General features: G+C 43.1%; 1 protein-coding gene across 3 annotated transcripts in view; it reads left to right on the forward strand.

Annotated features, from left to right (window-relative positions):
* DOCK8 (dedicator of cytokinesis 8) overlaps window positions 1-17921 on the forward strand; it is a 127468-nt gene that overhangs the window by 67784 nt on the left and 41763 nt on the right. For all 3 annotated transcript variants that reach the window (XM_054032720.1, XM_054032721.1, XM_054032722.1), the window contains 11 exons: window positions 4077-4194; window positions 5079-5149; window positions 5898-6036; window positions 7245-7346; window positions 8059-8154; window positions 8411-8645; window positions 9288-9452; window positions 11031-11206; window positions 12794-12889; window positions 14619-14714; window positions 16504-16653. In XM_054032720.1, coding sequence (XP_053888695.1) covers window positions 4077-4194; window positions 5079-5149; window positions 5898-6036; window positions 7245-7346; window positions 8059-8154; window positions 8411-8645; window positions 9288-9452; window positions 11031-11206; window positions 12794-12889; window positions 14619-14714; window positions 16504-16653 — 1444 coding nt within the window. The remainder of the gene's footprint in view (window positions 1-4076; window positions 4195-5078; window positions 5150-5897; window positions 6037-7244; window positions 7347-8058; window positions 8155-8410; window positions 8646-9287; window positions 9453-11030; window positions 11207-12793; window positions 12890-14618; window positions 14715-16503; window positions 16654-17921) is intronic.

The following is a 17921-nucleotide window of genomic DNA, read 5'->3' on the forward strand; positions in this document are numbered from 1 at the left end:
CAGCAAAATGAAAGGCAAGTCATGCACTAGTTTGTCCGCTAAGACATGCTGCAGTCCATCTAGCATGTCCTAGCTGATAAACCAACCTGGGATGTGTTTTTAATATCACTGTGAAGTCTGCTACATCTCACAAAGTATTGCAACCCGAAACATTGCAGTACATGGTGATAAACAGAACTAAGTTTTCTGCATCTCAGTTTAGTTGTACCAAAAGAATAATAATAATAATAATTAATAATAATACTTATCTCTTAGATATAGCGCTTTTCATTAATCAATCTCAAACAGCTTCACGGTCTATAATATATTTATCCTCACAAAAACCTCTGTGATGTAGGAAAATACCATCATCCCCATTATAGACATGAGGAATTGAGGCACAAAGAGGCTAAAGAGAGTCTAGACTGCTCGCTTTTTACAGCAGCATATAGAGTACATCCACTACACCCCCCACCCCAGCACATGTATAAATATTTATTGTAGATGGTGAGGTGCTGCTTAGGCAAGTAGAGTAAAGACACACCTGATCCCTGTGTGATGAACCCAGATACGGACCCTACTTGGCGCTCTACAGCCCAAGCAGTGCCTCCCCTATTTACACTGCAGTTTTGACCGGTGCAATGTCCCACTGCCTCTCCACTGCTGGAGTCTTTCCCTGCTGCAGAGAAAGGCTCCAGCAGTGAGAAAAGTCTCAGGCAGAAGGGAGGCAGCAGACAAAGGCTCAGGCAGCTTCCTTCTGCTGGAGCCTTTACCCACCACAGTGAAAGACTGGCAGAAGGGAAAGGCTCTGGCAAGGAGGAGGCAACAGGGAAAGGCTTTGGCAACTCTCTGCTGCTGGAACCTTTCCCCACTGCCTTCCCCTGGCAGAGCCTTTCCTTGCCACAGTGAAAGGCTTTGGCAGCGGGGAGCTGCCCGAGTTTCCCCACAGCCTCCTTCCCACTGGGACCTTTCACTGATGTTTGTAGCTATACATACCCTACACACCGCTGCCAGTGGCGTGCAGTATAGATGTAGCCTAAGTGACTTGCCCAGAGTCACACAGGTCACCATGGCAAAGCAGCGTATTGAGCCCAGGGCTCCCATGTCTTAAGCTAGTGCTGTAACCACTGGACCATTCTTTCATGAACATTTTCTCAGAAAAAGCCATAGTGCCACAGATGCCATATATGGTACTGCTGAGCTGTTTTATATGCAGTTTATGATTGCAACAGTTACAAGTAGGTTATGAGAAATGGTGGCAGCTCTTCTAAGCTTTATAGGGTGCTTTCTGCTCAGATTGGTGCTGGCTAAACTGTTCAGAGCCTGCAGTTTGAGACAAAATTTTTGCCCTTGTTACCCAGTGCTAATCTCATTTCTACTGTGCTAGGTAGAGAACTGGTTAGGAAATCTGTCCTGCATTGTACAGGCAGAATGAGACACGCAACAGACAAAATCATGTAAATCAAGGTCCTTGTACCAGGTGGTCATTAATCTACGTTAAACACTGACATTTGGCAGAATCCTAGCTAAGAAAGGCCCCCCACAGCTGTCAGACCATCATAAAAACAACTTTCATAACAAACAGCCATGTTTTCCTCTATTCGGGCTTTCCTCAGAGTGGGATTGCACCCATATAACTGGATGGCAAATTTGGCCCATTGAGTGGTATGAAGTGAATATTGTGCTGCCGTTATAGTATGCAGAAATGCAACTTGTTGTTTGTAATTAACTCAATATTGTGGCAGCCCCACTGAAGTCAACTGTAATTTTGCCATTGACTTCACTGGGGTCAGGGTTTTACCCTTGGATTTTGAAGCACAGGCACCGACTTTCCAAAGTGCCGGAGGTCAGGCCCCACCCCCACTCCACCCTTCCCCCAAGATCCCACCCCCACCCCACCTCTTCCCACCCCTGCTCAACCCCACCCTGCCTCTTCCCACCCCCACTCCACCCCACCACGCCTCTTCCCACCCAGTTCCACCCTGTTCCCCGAGTGCGCCGCATCATCACTCCACCCCCTCCCCACCAGAGCCTCTTGCAAGCTGCAAAACAGCTGATTGCGGCAGGCGGTAGGCATTGGGGTAGGCGGAGGTGCTGATCAGTGGGGCCCATCACCTGGTGGGAGGCGCTGAGGGGATGGGGGGAGCTGATAGGGGGGCTACTGGTGGGTGCTCAGTGCCCACCATTTTTTCCCCATGGGTGCTCCAGCCCCAGAGCACCCACGGAGTCGGCACCTATGTGAAGTACCCTTATGTATCCTTGGGCTTTGATCCTGCACTCTTCCACTCTGATAGCCTACCCTCCACTCCGCAAAGTCAATGAGGCTTTGTGCAGGTGCAGTGATCTGCCTATGTAGAGAAGCTTGCAAGATTTGGGGCTTAGTTAATTGTAAAGGTATACTGCATTTCCAGGAGGGAGCTGCATTTAAAAAAAAAAATGTGTATAAACATTAGTAAAAATCAATCCCCAAACCAGACACCAAGAACTACAGGTTGAAAAACTATTTAAGTGCCATTGTTAACCTGCTATTGAGTTGTTATAACTTTGGCAAATGTGAAATAGAGTTGTTGAGTTTATTTGGTGAGTTTATTTATATATACTGCATCTCTGAGCATATCCTTCATTCAGAGCCAATTTCTATGTAGGTGAGAAGCAGCAGTCCTATCCAGCAATGCTCTCTATTTGTCTTGTGTTATTAAGAAGTTCTTATAAGCTTTGTTTTTGCTCTTTAACATTTGCAGACAATGTAGGCTCATTTTCCTGAATAGAGATTTTTGCGTTTCATTGCATAAAGCAGGAATGTTCATTTATTACGGATTCAGCACATTTTATTGCATGAAAATGCTCTTCATTTGTTTCCATATCACATTGCCTCATAATAAGCTATATTACTAGGTTCTGGAATGCTAGGGGAATGAAGGATTAGCTGAGACTCAATGTACCTTGAACTTTCCCTTCCTTGGCAAGGAAAGCTTTAAATGCTAGGTCTGAGTGTAACCAGATTTTTTTTTTTATTTGCCAGCAACTATAAAAGCAGACAGTTGCTGTCTAATGAAAGAATAAACTAAAACAAAGAAAAAAAATCAGTGAAATACATCATTGCAGCTGGGGCATCCAGGCTGCTTTGTATTGATCTAAACAAAACATTAGGCAGATATGGATCAAAAAAGGGATGTATGTGTGTGTGTGTGTGTGTGTGTATTGTTTGTTGGTTTGAACCAAATACCTAGTGAAACTCAAAGCCAAGTGAGTTGTTTGTTTGTTTTGTAGAAATCAATGAAACTCCTCTAAATCTCTCCTATTCACAGCTTCCTTCCCCACAAAAGGTACAGGCTCCTATTCTCCCCTGTTGGTCATCTACCCTCCTATCACCTTCTACCATCTTCAGTGAGCATCTGAGTGGCCCTTGGATGACCATCTGATGGCATATTGCTGTCCTATATGGATAGATAATTATATATATATATAATTATATATATATAATATATATATATATATAGAGAGAGAGAGAGAGACATTTGTTTTAATTGTGGGCTGGTTGCTGGCTTGATGTCCCCCATCCCTCCATCATACATACCAATTAAGGGTCTCTTGAGAAGAGTGATGGGAACAAGGGGCTTCCTTGGCCCCTATTTTTCAGCAGCGGGACTGGTAACAGTTGTTCTCTCTGTCTGTCTAGCAAGCTAACTAATGTAGGTATATCTTTGCCATGGTATCTGAGTGGGAGTTGTATTTGTTCTCACATGGGAATGGAGATTTTCTTAGGCCCAAACACTCTAGCTTGTCTCTCAGCCCTAGAGTAAAAAGGCTGGGAAACAGGGTACTTTGGAAGAATGAGGGAATGCCAGGTTGCCCTCTCAAAAGCATAGTTTATCCTTAGGAATACCACAAAACAAACGTATTGCGCAGCACCAGAATCTTACCCTTTTCCAACAAGCGCTGTAGATAGAAAGAGCCCTTTCAAAGCCTTTAGTGTCTAGGTGGAATTACAGCATTGGGAGAAGAAGAACTGAGTCAGATGCGATGCCAAGTACTTTGTTCTTCAAAAGCAAATAATTGTTCCTTACTCATTTACTTTTCTTTTCTTTTGCTTCCAGAAATCTCCTTTATGTTTACCCACAGAGGTTGAATTTTGCTAATCGACTGGCCTCTGCAAGGAACATTACCATTAAGATTCAGTTTATGTGTGGAGAAGACGCTACCTGTGCAATGCCGGTAATATAGACTAAATAACAGGATCAGACATTTGTGGAGTATACTTAGCTAGCTGCAGTACGGACAAAACATGTGAAGGGTTGACTTGTGACCTCATGCTTCACGCACAGCTATGATTTTTTGTGGGCCTTGCACTGAAACCAGAATGGTTTTGATCACAGTGCTCATGAAGCATGCAGTTCACATCAGGAAGCAGGGCTAAAGGACTGAGGAACAGCAGAAGAGACTTGTAGTTAGTGTGGAACAGGAACATATCCTCCTGTATTCTCTAATGCTTCATGTATTACATGAAAGAGTAAACATTCTGTAGATTCTATTTAAAAAAGAATAACATTGCCTTATGTATGAGTGCCATGTTGGGAACTCTACCAGTAAATCCACAGAGGTTCAGAAACCTGTTAAGAATGTTATATTCTGTGTCCCACTGAACTAATCCTGGGCACTATGAATACACAAATATCAGGTCCATCCATGCACAGCACTGAGGATAGAACCTGTGACCTTGACACTGGAACAGTAAACAGATCCACAGTGAGACAGAAATGGTAAACATCTTCGTATGCAGATAACTATTCCATTCAGCAGCCCAAGATATCTAGATATCTTTGTGTGTGAAACTATGCAACCTTGATGTTCTTTTAACAAAGTTTTCTTTTAGATGTTTAAATATACAGTATTGAAAAAAGTATTTAAATCTGAGTGTTCTATTTTCTATCAGCATGTTGTCATGAATGGGGTGTGTAATATATGTACGTCCCATTCATGACAACCTGCTGATAGAAAATAAAATACTGTCATTTTTCAACATTTAAATCTTTCTGAAAGGTGATATAAAATTTGATAGCTATATGCCTGGTCACTATTACTTTTATTTTTGAATACAGATCATTTTTGGAAAGTCTTCTGGTCCAGAATTTTTGCAAGAGATGTACACAGCTGTCACATATCATAACAAGTATGTGTACTATTATTAATATTCTTTTTATTATATATTAAATACCAGTCATTTGCTCAGGGATGCTTTTATCTCTACATAGCTTTTAAAAATACTTTAACCCCCCCATCCCACAGTTGACTAGTGAAATTCCATATTTTTCTGATTCCAAATACTGCTTTGAAGATTTGACACATTCAAAATTGAAATAATCTCATTCATTGAAATCATGGAGAGTGGGGTGTATTATTATTATTATTATTATTGATGATGATTATATTAATTAGTTTTATTTTTCAGAAGGAAAATCAAGGATTTTCCCTATTTGAAAGTTAAGAAGTATGTCCACAAGTAAAAAGTAGTTCTGGGACTTTAGAATATTCCTCATTTGGGTGAATTAGCGGTTCCAAACAAAGCTAAATAGAAACACTCATGTGAATTTGGACCCAGAATTTAGGTTTTGTTAAAACAAGTGTATTCAAAACCAAAGATTAATAGAAGGCAGTTTCACAAGTGTGGAGAGAAGAGACATCGGAGGCATCTCAATGTGCTCTCTCCATTTCTGCAGTGCAGCTAATTCATAGATTTATGTTTACGTATGAGTACATCATTGGCACTACTTGAGCTAATACACATCTTGATACATCTAGCTATTTGGCTAGAGATTTAGACCACTCATATCATAGTAGTATCTGGGCCCCTAAATGCAAATTAGCCTTCCGGCCTGTTTCATGTTTCAAGATGTGTGTGTTTGGTATTTTTAAAACAGGTCTCCTGACTTTTATGAAGAGGTGAAAATTAAACTGCCAGCTAAACTCACAGAAAAACACCACCTACTGTTCACATTCTACCATATCAGCTGTCAGCCAAAGCAAGGAGCATGTGTAGAAACCCTCCTGGGATATTCAGTAAGTCACTTGTGATTTACACTTCAGCTTCCTGTGCACACAGGCCTTTTGTAGACATAACTAACTAATTTCCTCACTTAGTCCCCAGCCGAAGTGGCAAGAACACTCTATCTTGTTATTAGAGAGACAAGGTGGGTGAGGTAATATCTTTTATTGGCCCAACTTGTGTCTGCTATCCTGGGACCAACATGGCTACAACAACACTGCAAATATCCTGTTATAACAATTTCCAGACATGAGTAATAGGTCTTGATTTTAACACTCCCCAGCACCCACATCTGCATTCAAATGTTATGGCTTTTGTGGCTACATCAAAAGAATTAACAAGCACAGGTACAGATCACAGACTGGATCAGATGCCCTGATCCTGCAAAGAATTCTGCAGGTACTTAACTTTACACACTGAAAGTGGTCATAGACCTTGGCTACACTTGGGGATTCACAGCGCTGCCGCGAAGCACGAGTGTAGTTGCGCCGCCAGCGCTGCGAGAGCTCTCTCGTAGCGCTGCAAGTTCTCCACCTCTCCGAGGGGAACAGCTTGCAGCGCTGCAGGCGCTGATTACACTGGTGCTTTACAGCGCTGCACTCGCTGCGCTCGGGGAGGGGGGGGGGGGGGGCGTTTTCACACCCCTGAGCGCAGCAAGTTGCAGCGCTGTACAGCGCCAGTGTAGCCAAGGCCTCAGTGAAGTCTGACCTTATGTCATGCACTGGCTCTTATGTCATGCAGGCAGCGGCGGCTCCAGGCACCAGCGCTCCAAGCGCGTGCCTGGGGCAGCAAGCCGCGGGGGGGTGGCCTGATGGTTGCTGTGAGGGCGGCAGTCAGGCAGCATTTGGCAGCATGCCTGTGGGAGGTCCGCTGGTCCCGCGGATTTGGCGGCAATTCGGCGGCGGGTACGCCAAAGCCACGGGACTGGCGGACCTCCTGCAAGCATGCCGCCGAATCCACGGGACCGGGGACCTCCCGCAGGCATGCCACCGAAGGCAGCCTGCCTGCCGTGCTTGGGGCAGCAAAAAAGCTAGGGCCGCCCCTGCATGCGGGGGCATGATGATACTTCTGCAGATTTTGGCAGAAATTACTGTGGAGTCCAAAACAGTTCTGGTCGATATCTAATCATTGTTCTGTTGACTGTAATTATCACAAACTAGATAAATAATCATACTCTCATGCAGTAATGAATATCACTTTGTTTTTGCCTCATCTATTTCAGTGGCTGCCAATTCTATTAAATGATCGTCTCCAGACTGGACATTATTGTCTTCCTGTTGCCTTGGATAAGTTGCCTTTAAACTATTCAATGCATTCTCCAGAGGTAACAAACAAAATAGCTAATAGATACTATTTCCCCAGTTAAAGGGGCATTGTCAGTATTTTAGGCTCCAACATTTGCCTAACTTGATTTGAGGAACCCTTCCCTATGCTTAAGCAAATCAACCAACCAATCAACCAACAAAAAGATTTTAAAGAAAACCCCTAAACCAAGTGGCTGTGCAGTCATGCACTTGCTTGTGGGTGCCAAAATAATCATTTGCTAGTACAGGCCCTACAGACCTCCAACAAGCTCCGTCCTTGGGGTTTGGGTCATATGACCCTTAATACTCTCCTGCTACTTAGTGGCTCAGAACATCCAACTATCCCACAGTGTATGGGAATGTCACTGCCTAGAGTCTTCAGGAAAGGTGTTGCCAAGGGTGGAGAAGCAGGGATCAGGCTCCCCCAAGAAGACAATGAGGTGGAGGACAGAGCCCTCTAAGAAAATAGTGCTAATGTAAAGGGGACCAGACAGATTCAAACTGCATCACTGACCCCAGTCTCTCTGGCAGAGCAAACCAGAACCCCATGCAGAATAGTGTAGAGTGGAATAAAGATGTGGAATAAAAAGGTGATACCTGAAGTACGTCTAATTTGTAACTAAAAAACACCCTTAAAAGCTATGTGCACTCTATGTAAACAGTATTTGCTATTTGGCTACTTACAGGAAAAAGTGCTAAGCTGATCATCTTGTTATTTTATCTTTAACACAGAAAGTTCCATCACAGTCACCTCCAATTAAATGGGTCGAAGGGCACAAGGGGGTGTTTAACGTAGAAGTGCAGGCTGTTTCATCTATTCACACTCAGGTAAAGAATCTACATCCAATCTTTTACATGCAACATAAGCTTCATTTGAAACAGACTGCTGGGGCTTGGATAGCTGAAGGGACTGGTGAATGGGATACAAAGCTCTTCACCTCTTGGTTGCCCGTTCAAATTTTGGTGACTTTTTTACTTCTTAGCCAACCATCTCTATTGCTCTGTGATTGTCTGTGGCTGCAGCAGTACAGAATATGCAGTAACTGTCCAGCGCCACATGCTGAGTATTTGATTGTATTCACAGGACAACCACCTGGAGAAATTCTTCACTCTGTGTCATTCTCTGGAAAGCCAAGTCACCTTCCCAATTCGACTGATGGAACAGAAGATCACAGAGGCTACCCTGGAACACGAGTTAAAACTCAGCATTATTTGTCTGAATTCCTCCCGCCTTGAGCCCCTGGTCTTGTTTTTACACTTGGTGCTGGAGAAACTTTTCCAGCTGGCTGTGAAGCCCATGGTTATAGCTGGTCAGACAGGTACATATTAAAGCATGGCCATTGACTAACAGAATAGCAGTAGGGTTGGAAAGGGCCCACAAGCAAACCAGGTGGGTGGATGGAGACATTTTGCTAAATTGTCTGGCTCTAGTTTGATATTAGCTGATTTAGCTTCTAGAGGGTATTTATGGGGCATTGAGATAGGGGAGTGTTCAACTTCCTGCAGCTTATTCAGGAAATCAGCACGTCCTCTGTACCCAGGTACAGTATCTGCTGACTGACATTTATATCAGTAACCGAATATCCAAAGTTATAATCAATGCCAACACAAATTTTGGAAGGGATGTAAAGGGGCTTAAGATGATGTTTGACTATTAGAGATCAGATTAGGAAAAGATCTATGTTGGGGGAGCAGATTAGTCCATATCTGCCAACTGCAGAGTTCTTACACCTTTCTGTGAAGCAATTCATGCTGGTCACTGCCAGAGAGAGGATACTGCTTGGATGGATGTTGGGTCTGATCCAATCTAGCAATTCTGATGTTTCTGTGTTTAGCTTTGAATTTGTTAAAGTGTAGATTAAACAGTGAATGGATTAGATGTTATCTGCTCAAAGAATGCCCTGTCTTAACTGAGTTATGCCCTTTAATGCTGAGACTAATTCTTTCCCTTTGGTTCACAGCCAATTTCTCCCAGTTTGCCTTTGAATCTGTGGTCGCAATAGTGAACAGTCTTCACAACAGTAAAGACCTGAGCAAGGACCAGCATGGGAGGAACTGTCTCTTGGCATCATACGTCTACTATGTGTTTCGCCTTCCAGAGCCTCAAAGAGATATTGCCAGACTAGGTATTCTTGTTGCCTTCTCCATAAAGTAATTCCCTCCTCCCTGACCTGCCCCAACCCCTCAGATTGTAGGTAGCACGGGTGTGACGGCTCCTGACATTCGGAGTCATTTGTATTCAGAAGGAGCAGAATTTAAAAGATACTTTAATGTATAGTCCATGCAAGAAATAAGAGCGAGGGCAACAGTGCAATGGGTGCTATAGGGCATGATGGTGCCTTTAGGAGAAGCCCTGAGCAAGCTGCACCACCCCAGAAGTAGTCTCAGGTGGCATTGTGCCCTGCTCCCAAGGAGTGGTTATATACCTCTCAGCCTGCAATGGCCCAGATGTGGGACATGGTGTCTGACAAAGACACACACAGACCTGTTCAGGTGGGAAACTTTAAAATGTGGTGGGATTCCTTTCTTCGGTGTGACTCTCTCTCTGGAACCTCCATTTCTGAGTGAGGGGACCCCGATTTATGTGCCATGTTGGTAACTTTCAGAATAAAATGAGTGACATCCCTCAAATTGGGGGAATGGGTAGTGAATCATAGAATCATAGAATATCAGGATTGGAAGGGACCTCAGGAGGTCATCTAGTCCAACCTCCTGCTCAAAGCAGGGCCTAATCTCCAACTAAATCATCCCAGCCAGGGCTTTGTCAAGCCTGACCTTAAAAACCTCTAAGGGAAGAAGATTCCACCACCTCCCTAGGTAACCCATTCCAGTGGTTCACCACCCTCCTAGTGAAAAAGTTTTTTTCCTAATATCCAACCTAAACCTCCCCCACTGATCTATACCAGTGACTCCCTTCTGATCTATACCAGCAGGAAATTACTTCCCTCCTCCCGCCCTCTGTGCTGGTTCAGCTATTCTGGAAAGAGAGTAGGGGGATGGGGCCAGGCTCCACCCATTCCCCACCTACCTGCTCCAGGGAGGGAGTAAGCAGATGAATAACCCTTTGTTTTCCTACGTGCCTGGACCCAAAGAGACAGGGGTGAGAGGTGATAGGGAGGGGGGTTTATTCCCCTGCTCACGTGTGTAATCTGAGCTCTTCTTGAATATTTGGCTGACGTTGGGATGTGGTAAATATCAGGGCTTATCCACACCTGGAAATTTACTGAAAACAGCTATTCCAGAATAATCATTCCTGATTAGCTAGTCTGACACATTTCTGAGCGTAGACAAGCCCTCAGTTTCTATCACCTACATCAAGGGTGGAGATAGAGTTTTGAGCCCAGATGTGTGTACATCAGTCTAACGTGCAGCAAGGGACTACCAGCCTGTCTCTGAAGTGGAAGGAGAAAGGAAGGAAAGAGAAGCTGCTGCTGTGGAGCTGTTGCTCTGATCTTCCTCTGGTGTTCTCTGTCTTGGTGCTGTGCTGGACAGCTCACCACCCTTCCCCTAACTCTGCATCCTCTGGCTCCGGGCCTAGTTAGGTTATCAAAGGTGAGGTTGGTGGAGCGGCATTCAGAATCTACATGCTGTTCTTGCTGTGTTTGCTTTAGGAGCACAGAGTAAAACTGGCTTTCATGGGATCATAATGTTGTGTTAATATGATATCCAGTCCTGATTTAAAAAAAACGTCTTCCCGTGACCAGGTGCAGCAGGAAGTGCCAATTTGCCAGAGTCTCGTTATTACACATTTGGGCGCACCACAGCTGTGTCTGTTGGGTCCAGACTTCTCCAGAGCCGGGTAATGAGCTGCAGCAATCCAGATATTCATGGTACACAGACTGCTACTGATGAGGAAGTCAAAAATATCATGTCATCGAAGGTAAGGGAGGAAAAGAAAGCTTGGTAGCTAGAGATAGGGTCTAACCCAAAAACCCAGATGAAGGACCCAGATCCAGACTTTGTGGGTGGACTCATCTCTACTCATATATGCCACCAAGAAGTCTTGCTGTTCATCTGGGCGCTAAAACAGCAAGCTAAAGCTCTGGTGCCAAATCTTTAAGTCCTTTCTCAGTGTCCCAGAGAAGTCAACAGTAGTTTGACATCAGTAAGGTCTTCAGAATTTTGTCTCTGGATGGATGGATTTTGTCTCCACTGCAGGATGTGCATATTTTCAGATCTCTAATTTTTTTCTTGTGTTCTGAAAGATCTATACATAACAATACCTAGGGTGTTTATGAGGGACTTGATCCAGCTCTTGTTCAAGTCAATGGAAAGAGACTGTTGTTGACTTCACTGGGGGCTGGATCAGGCTCTAATGAGGGTTAAACACATCTTACAAAGAAGAATTCTTCTTCTAATGCCGAGAGGGAACATATTCCATTTCTTCACAGCCATTTTTTATAAAATCACAGTGCCTGTTTAGTGCTGAATGTGTGCACTTCAAGTGAGAGACTAGGTGGGATGTCCATCATCAGCACAGTGATTTTACATCAGCTAGTATGGGCACCAAAAGCATCTGCTTTGGTGATGAATTCTTCTTTTGTGAGTCCTTAATTTGCCCATTGAATTAAAGTGAAACATAAACTGATTTTCTTCTTTTTCTTGTTCAGAATTACATAGATTGTTGATGTTAATTATGTGTAGCATAGTGCTTTTGCAGTGCTTTGTTTTCAAACTTGATTATAAGGCACTTTCTGAATCTGTTCTCCATCCAATGGGCATGTGCATCTCCAATTAAAACAAATGAGACTTATGTGTCTAGCTCGAGGGAAATAAAACAAAATAAAAGAGAAGAACTAGTCATATTTGCAGGTTATGAATATTTGATTTGTTTATATGGATGTATTTATTCATCCATATCAGTTTTTAATAGTGTAGACTTGTATTTAATTGTTTATGAATTTTACTCCTATTTCCTGTGTCCTAAAACATAACTCAGCTCTAGAGTTTTTTAATTTACCTAAATTAAAACAAAGTTAACATGTAGGTTATTAAAGCTGCATCACATTAATAACAACATTGCAGGTTATTAAAGCATGCATCACAGCAATTTACAATGCTTGGGTGAGTACTGCCATTTCACCACCTTTTAAATGGACGTTGTTTTTAATGAAAGAAACTCCCAGCTGTCATTTTATTTGGTGGTTCTAAATATGAAATTTCTTTCAAGAACAGCTCTTGTTGAGTGGATGAATTAAGAGAGCTTTAAAGTCTAAATGCAATACTTGAGTAGGCCACGTGGTGGAGGTATTTACATTGCTTTCCTTTGAATTCCAAATCCTGGCACTGTTTCCCTCCCTCCTCCCTCCTCTCTCCTCCCCCCATTACGGGGCATGTGTGAGAGAGAGGATGGTAGGGGAGATTTGTATTTTTTTTTTTTTTTTTACAACTAGCAGCTGACTCTCCTTTGTTTAATTAATTAAAATCTCCCCTCCCCCCCCCCCCGGTTTTTGGCCCTTTTCTCCAGGTTGTAGATCGCAGCTCCAGTCGGATGTCTTTCTATATTGACGCCACCAACGACACATCAAATGCATCTGTAAGCCCAAGACCATCCAATAAAAAGGTAGAGTGCCACACAATGCGAGAGCAATCTGAAGCCTGGCTGAGAGCTGTTAAACAGCTGCTAAAACAAACTTTGCCAGTAACACTTAGATGAGGTACAGGGGAAAGGGAAAGAATTAATTTATCAGTTTTGGCAAATAAGCTTTGTGCCATAAAAGTTACGTTTATACCAGGGAGGTTGACCAGTAGATAAATTAATATATCTTCATTTTTGTATCAACCCCCTCAATCTCAGGCTCTTTAGATTCTGTTTCCCAAGTAGTTCTGGCAAGTAACAGAATGCTTTACAGGTCAATGTATATGATTGGAGACTCTTTACTTTGACTTGTAATGATCATAATGGATCAGTGTTTCCCAAGGTAAAGGAAGGGGAGTGAAGGACTAGTTGTGGTCCGAATTCACCAAATTGGCTTTTCCCCTGCTCATAGTCTTTGAAATCAACCCAATCTGTCTCTCTGACAGTACATGTTCCAGGGTAGCAGTTATTAGAACATAGGAACTCCCATTCCAGATCAGACAAGTGATCCTTCTAGTCCAGTCTGCTGTCTCTCACAACAACCAGCAACAGCTGTTTTAGAAGAAAGTGCAAGATACCCTGCAGTAGGTAGTTAAGGAATAACTTGCCCACAGGGGAAGTTTCTTCCTGACCTCTGTTAGAGTTTGAGTTATGTCCTGAAGCATGAAGGTTTATATCCATTCCTAATTATTGAGGGATTAATTATCCTGTCTAATGTAACTGGAGATGTTCCCATTATCCATATAAATATTCAGTATCTCTACTTGTATACCTTTTGTATAGAGAATGAACCATAATGCAAAGTTTAAATCTGGATCTGAACTTCCTAAAAGTTTGGGGTGCTTGGATCTGGGTTTTCAGTTCAGAGTCATCTTTACACAGTATTGTTTTCAAGTAGGATCCAGTGCAAAGATCTTGCTTTAAGGATTCCTTCATTCCCACCCTTTAGCATTCACCATCTTCCCCCCCAACCTCAGAAACGCTAATGCATTACATAGAAGTGCTCAGAATCAGTATAGCAGGGGTAGGCAACCTATGGCACGCGTGCCAAAGGTGGCACACGAGCTGATTTTCAGTGGCACTCACACTGTCCGGGTCCAGGGGGCTGTGCATTTTAATTTAATTTTAAATGAAGTTTCTTAAACATTTTAAAAACCTTATTTACTTTACATACAACAATAGTTTAGGTATATATTATAGACTTATAGAAAGAGACCTTCTAAAAACGTTAAAATGTATTACTGGCACGCAAAACCTTACATTAGGGTGAATAAACGAAGACTCGGCACAGCATTTCTGAAAGGTTGCCGACCTCTGCAGTATAGGCTGCAATTCACGCCCTAAACACATTGCCCAAAGCCCATGAGTTATGGGCTTGAGTAATGGCTGCTTCCCATCTGCACCTTCATTTGGTGATTCCTCAGCACTGGGTGTGGCTACAGTGACCCCTCACCCCACCTGTCCCCATCACACCTGTCATACCAGCTTATTCAAAGCAGCAAAGGTGTCAATCTTTCCAGCATATATGGAGTGCAGAGGCCTTCGTGCCCAGCAGCTTCTTCCACATCACCCCCTCACACAAAAGGCCACTGTAGTATGGAGGGCATTGCACACATGGAGTGAATTTCACCCACACAGTATTGGATTGAGGGGTCAGTGTTGGAAGATGAGTTCAGTTTAAATCATTTCTCACCATGCTGTGTTTGTTTCCTAGCATTTCCATGAAGAGCTAGCACTGCAGATGGTGGTCAGTACTGGGATGGTGAGAGAAACCGTCTTCAAGTACGCCTGGTTCTTCTTTGAGCTGCTGGTAAGATTTTGTTCACAGCATTATATAATAATTGAGAAATTAAATGCCATTTGTGCCCAACGCCACAGATGCAGATTTGTTGCTGTCTTAACCACCTATACCCCATAGTGCATCACAACCCACAGTTTAGGAACATGCTCAGACTGTGTGTGTGTCTGTCCATCCGTCCGTCCGTCTGTCCGTCCAGCTAATCTTCCCCAAAAGAGTGGGCCTGAGGCATACAGTGCGGACTGTCCTCCAGATCTGAACCTCCCCAAAGTTTGGCGGTATTGGGCTAGGGGGTTCGGTTCAGATCCAACTCTCCATGGAGCCCTGATGACTCCAACACATAAACAGAAAAATCAGCCTTGCGGGAATTCTCTGAAATAATTTATCCTAACTGTAGCCAGCAGGATCTGCCCAGGGTTGAGGATTCAAAGAACCCTGCTTATGTTGTGCACTCATTGGTCCACAGCTGGCAAAGCACTGCAAGACAACAGTCAAGCTAGTATCTTTCCTTCATTTCAGATGAATACCAGCTGCCATTTTCTCCACTCTGCTAATAGCATAGGCCACTGCCCGCAGTGCTTGAACTCCACACACTGAGATTCTCCTGTGCAGGCCTGAGGTGACTGACGTCACTGAAGAATGGTCTGACTTATTGGTGAACACTGGCAGCAAATAAACCATTCAAAAGCCAGCCAAGAAGTAGGAACTCATTCAAAGAGTGATACCCCAGGCCTATCATCACGAGAACCCTTTGTGAGCACAACAAGGACCCACATCCTGCATTCTCTCTGATCTCAAACTCCTGACCAATGATCTTCTCTTTCTTTCTCATTATTGAAGCTATGACTTAACTGTGAGCTTTGGATGCGTGAGGGAATGCAGGATAGAGACTAGAAAGTGAATGGGTCAGGAATGGAAAGGTTTTTCGAAAACGGATTTGACCTTTCTGCTGCTGGCTTCTTGCATCCCGTCTATGTGATGGCTGAATGTAACGCTTTCCTTCTAAGTACCAATGTTCTGTTAGAATGTCAGCACCTACATGAGAACATGGCAGTTCAGCAGGGGTGATGTGCTTTGCCACATATATTTGGTAAAATAGGCATTTATAGTCCAGAACTTGAGCAGAGACAGCTGTTGTACTTTAAGAAATAAAAAATAAATAGGTGGCATGTAGGGAGAAATTGAATCTTTTCTAAGTGTATGTAGCACCTCAAGAGTGGAGAGTGTGTCTGATGCCTGGAACTGTCTCCCTCTCCTGGTATGCTAAATGGCCATCTCCTCTTCTTTCAAATCCCTCCTTGAAACATCTTTCTTCAATGAAGCTTTTCAGAGGTAATCCACTATAAAAAAAAAGGCATTTAATAAATATCACACATTTTTGATCTTGAAACTTAGTTTAGGTAACAGCTGTATTGTCAGTCTGTTCTAGATCCTAAACCTTTTGGTTCAGGGACTGTGCATTCCTCTGTATATTATGTACAGCACCAAGCACAGTGATGAAGGATGAAATCCTAATGTTTGCACATAATAAATGCAGCAGAAATATCAGGAATGCAAACCTCTCTGTTCTGTCCTGCCAACTTGCATCAATCCCGACCTATAGGGGCAACTTCTATGAGTAAGACAATAGTTCAGCCTCCATTCTCACTCAGTCCTTGGGCCCTCTGCTGACACTGACAACAAGTATGCTAGTTGTGATGGTAGTTTTGTGCAGGTGAAATTGACGCTTGTGGGAAATCGGGCCCAAGTGCCAGTGTTAAAGCATTCGTTTGATAGTAATGGGTTTTGTTTTGTTTTGCAGATAAAGAGCATGGCTCAGTATGTTCATAACATGGACAAGCAAGATACTCTGCGAAGAAGTCGATTTTCAGATCGTTTCAAAGATGACATCACCACTATCGTCAACGTGGTCACCTCAGAGATCGCAGCACTTTTAGTTAAAGCACAGAAGGTAAATGTGGGATACAAAGAAATAAATGTAACATTTCCTAGCACTCAGGGCCGGCTCCAGGGTTTTTGCTGCCCCAAGCGTCGGAAAAAAAAAAAGAAAGAAAAAGCAGCGATTGCAATCGGCGGCAGCTCCACCGCTCCGCTTTCTTCTTCGGCGGCAAGGCCCTCTGAGAGGGACCAAGGGACCCGCCGCCGAATTGCCGCCGAAGAGCCCGACGTGCCGCCCCTTCTCCTTGGCCGCCCCAAGCACCTGCTTGCTGAGCTGGTGCCTGGAGCCGGCCCTGCTAGCACTCTTTTTGTGGTTATTTCCTGCAAGACCTACTGAGCCAAATTCAATCCTGGTATAACTTCACTGACATCACTGAAGTTACACCAAAGATGAATTTGACCCAATATTTCTATTTTATCTCACTTGTGTCAATCATTATGTGGTAGATTCTAACATCCTTATTCATGTTGCATATCATCTTATTTCATGAGTGGATCCATTGATTGCCCTGGGAATATTTAAGAATTAAGGTAACACTCACCCTGGGGAAGGTTTACAGAATCTGGTTCCAAATGATCTCATCACCAGCTTCAAATGCTGTTAATATGAAATTCACAGATCAAAAATAAAATCTTTACCTCACTGTAACTCTTTCGTCCAATATATTTGAAAATCAACATATTTGGTTACAAAAATGGAAGAATTAAAAAACCTAACTTACTTTTCACTACTTAATGCCATTTGTTTATATTATGAATTTCAGTCATCTTGGACAAAGGAAATCGATTAGTCAGTTTCATTCTCTGGTTTTCATGCACTAGCAAAATGCTACGGGAATGTTTAAATAAAAAACTGGGTCACTGTGATCTTTAAAAGCATTTCATGAAAATACTTCTGTTCACTTAAGTAAAACACTTTTTAACAACATTTTAATTTATGCTCTCAATGCATTCAACCATGGCCTGTTTATGGCTTCTTTATAGAGAAGACACAAATAGTCTTATATAGGCAGTACTGTTAATTAGATCACATTCTGATAGGGTGAGGACAGAGAGTCTAATCGTGAAAGTTCTCCATGTGTGAAAATGCCACTGAAGTGCCCAGAGGGTTTAGAGAACTGGATATATACATTAATTGTACTCAGAAGCCATAGATGACACTTGTATGATTCTTACAGATGATGCAAAAGCAGCCTACTTGTTTTAACACAATATTGGGTATGTTTTTAATAGCTTGTTGCTTAAGTCCTGCAGTGATGAAGCATGTCCCCCTGGCTTGCT

This window comes from Malaclemys terrapin, chromosome 6 (assembly GCF_027887155.1).
Source record: "Malaclemys terrapin pileata isolate rMalTer1 chromosome 6, rMalTer1.hap1, whole genome shotgun sequence".
Taxonomy (NCBI): Eukaryota; Metazoa; Chordata; order Testudines; family Emydidae; genus Malaclemys; species Malaclemys terrapin.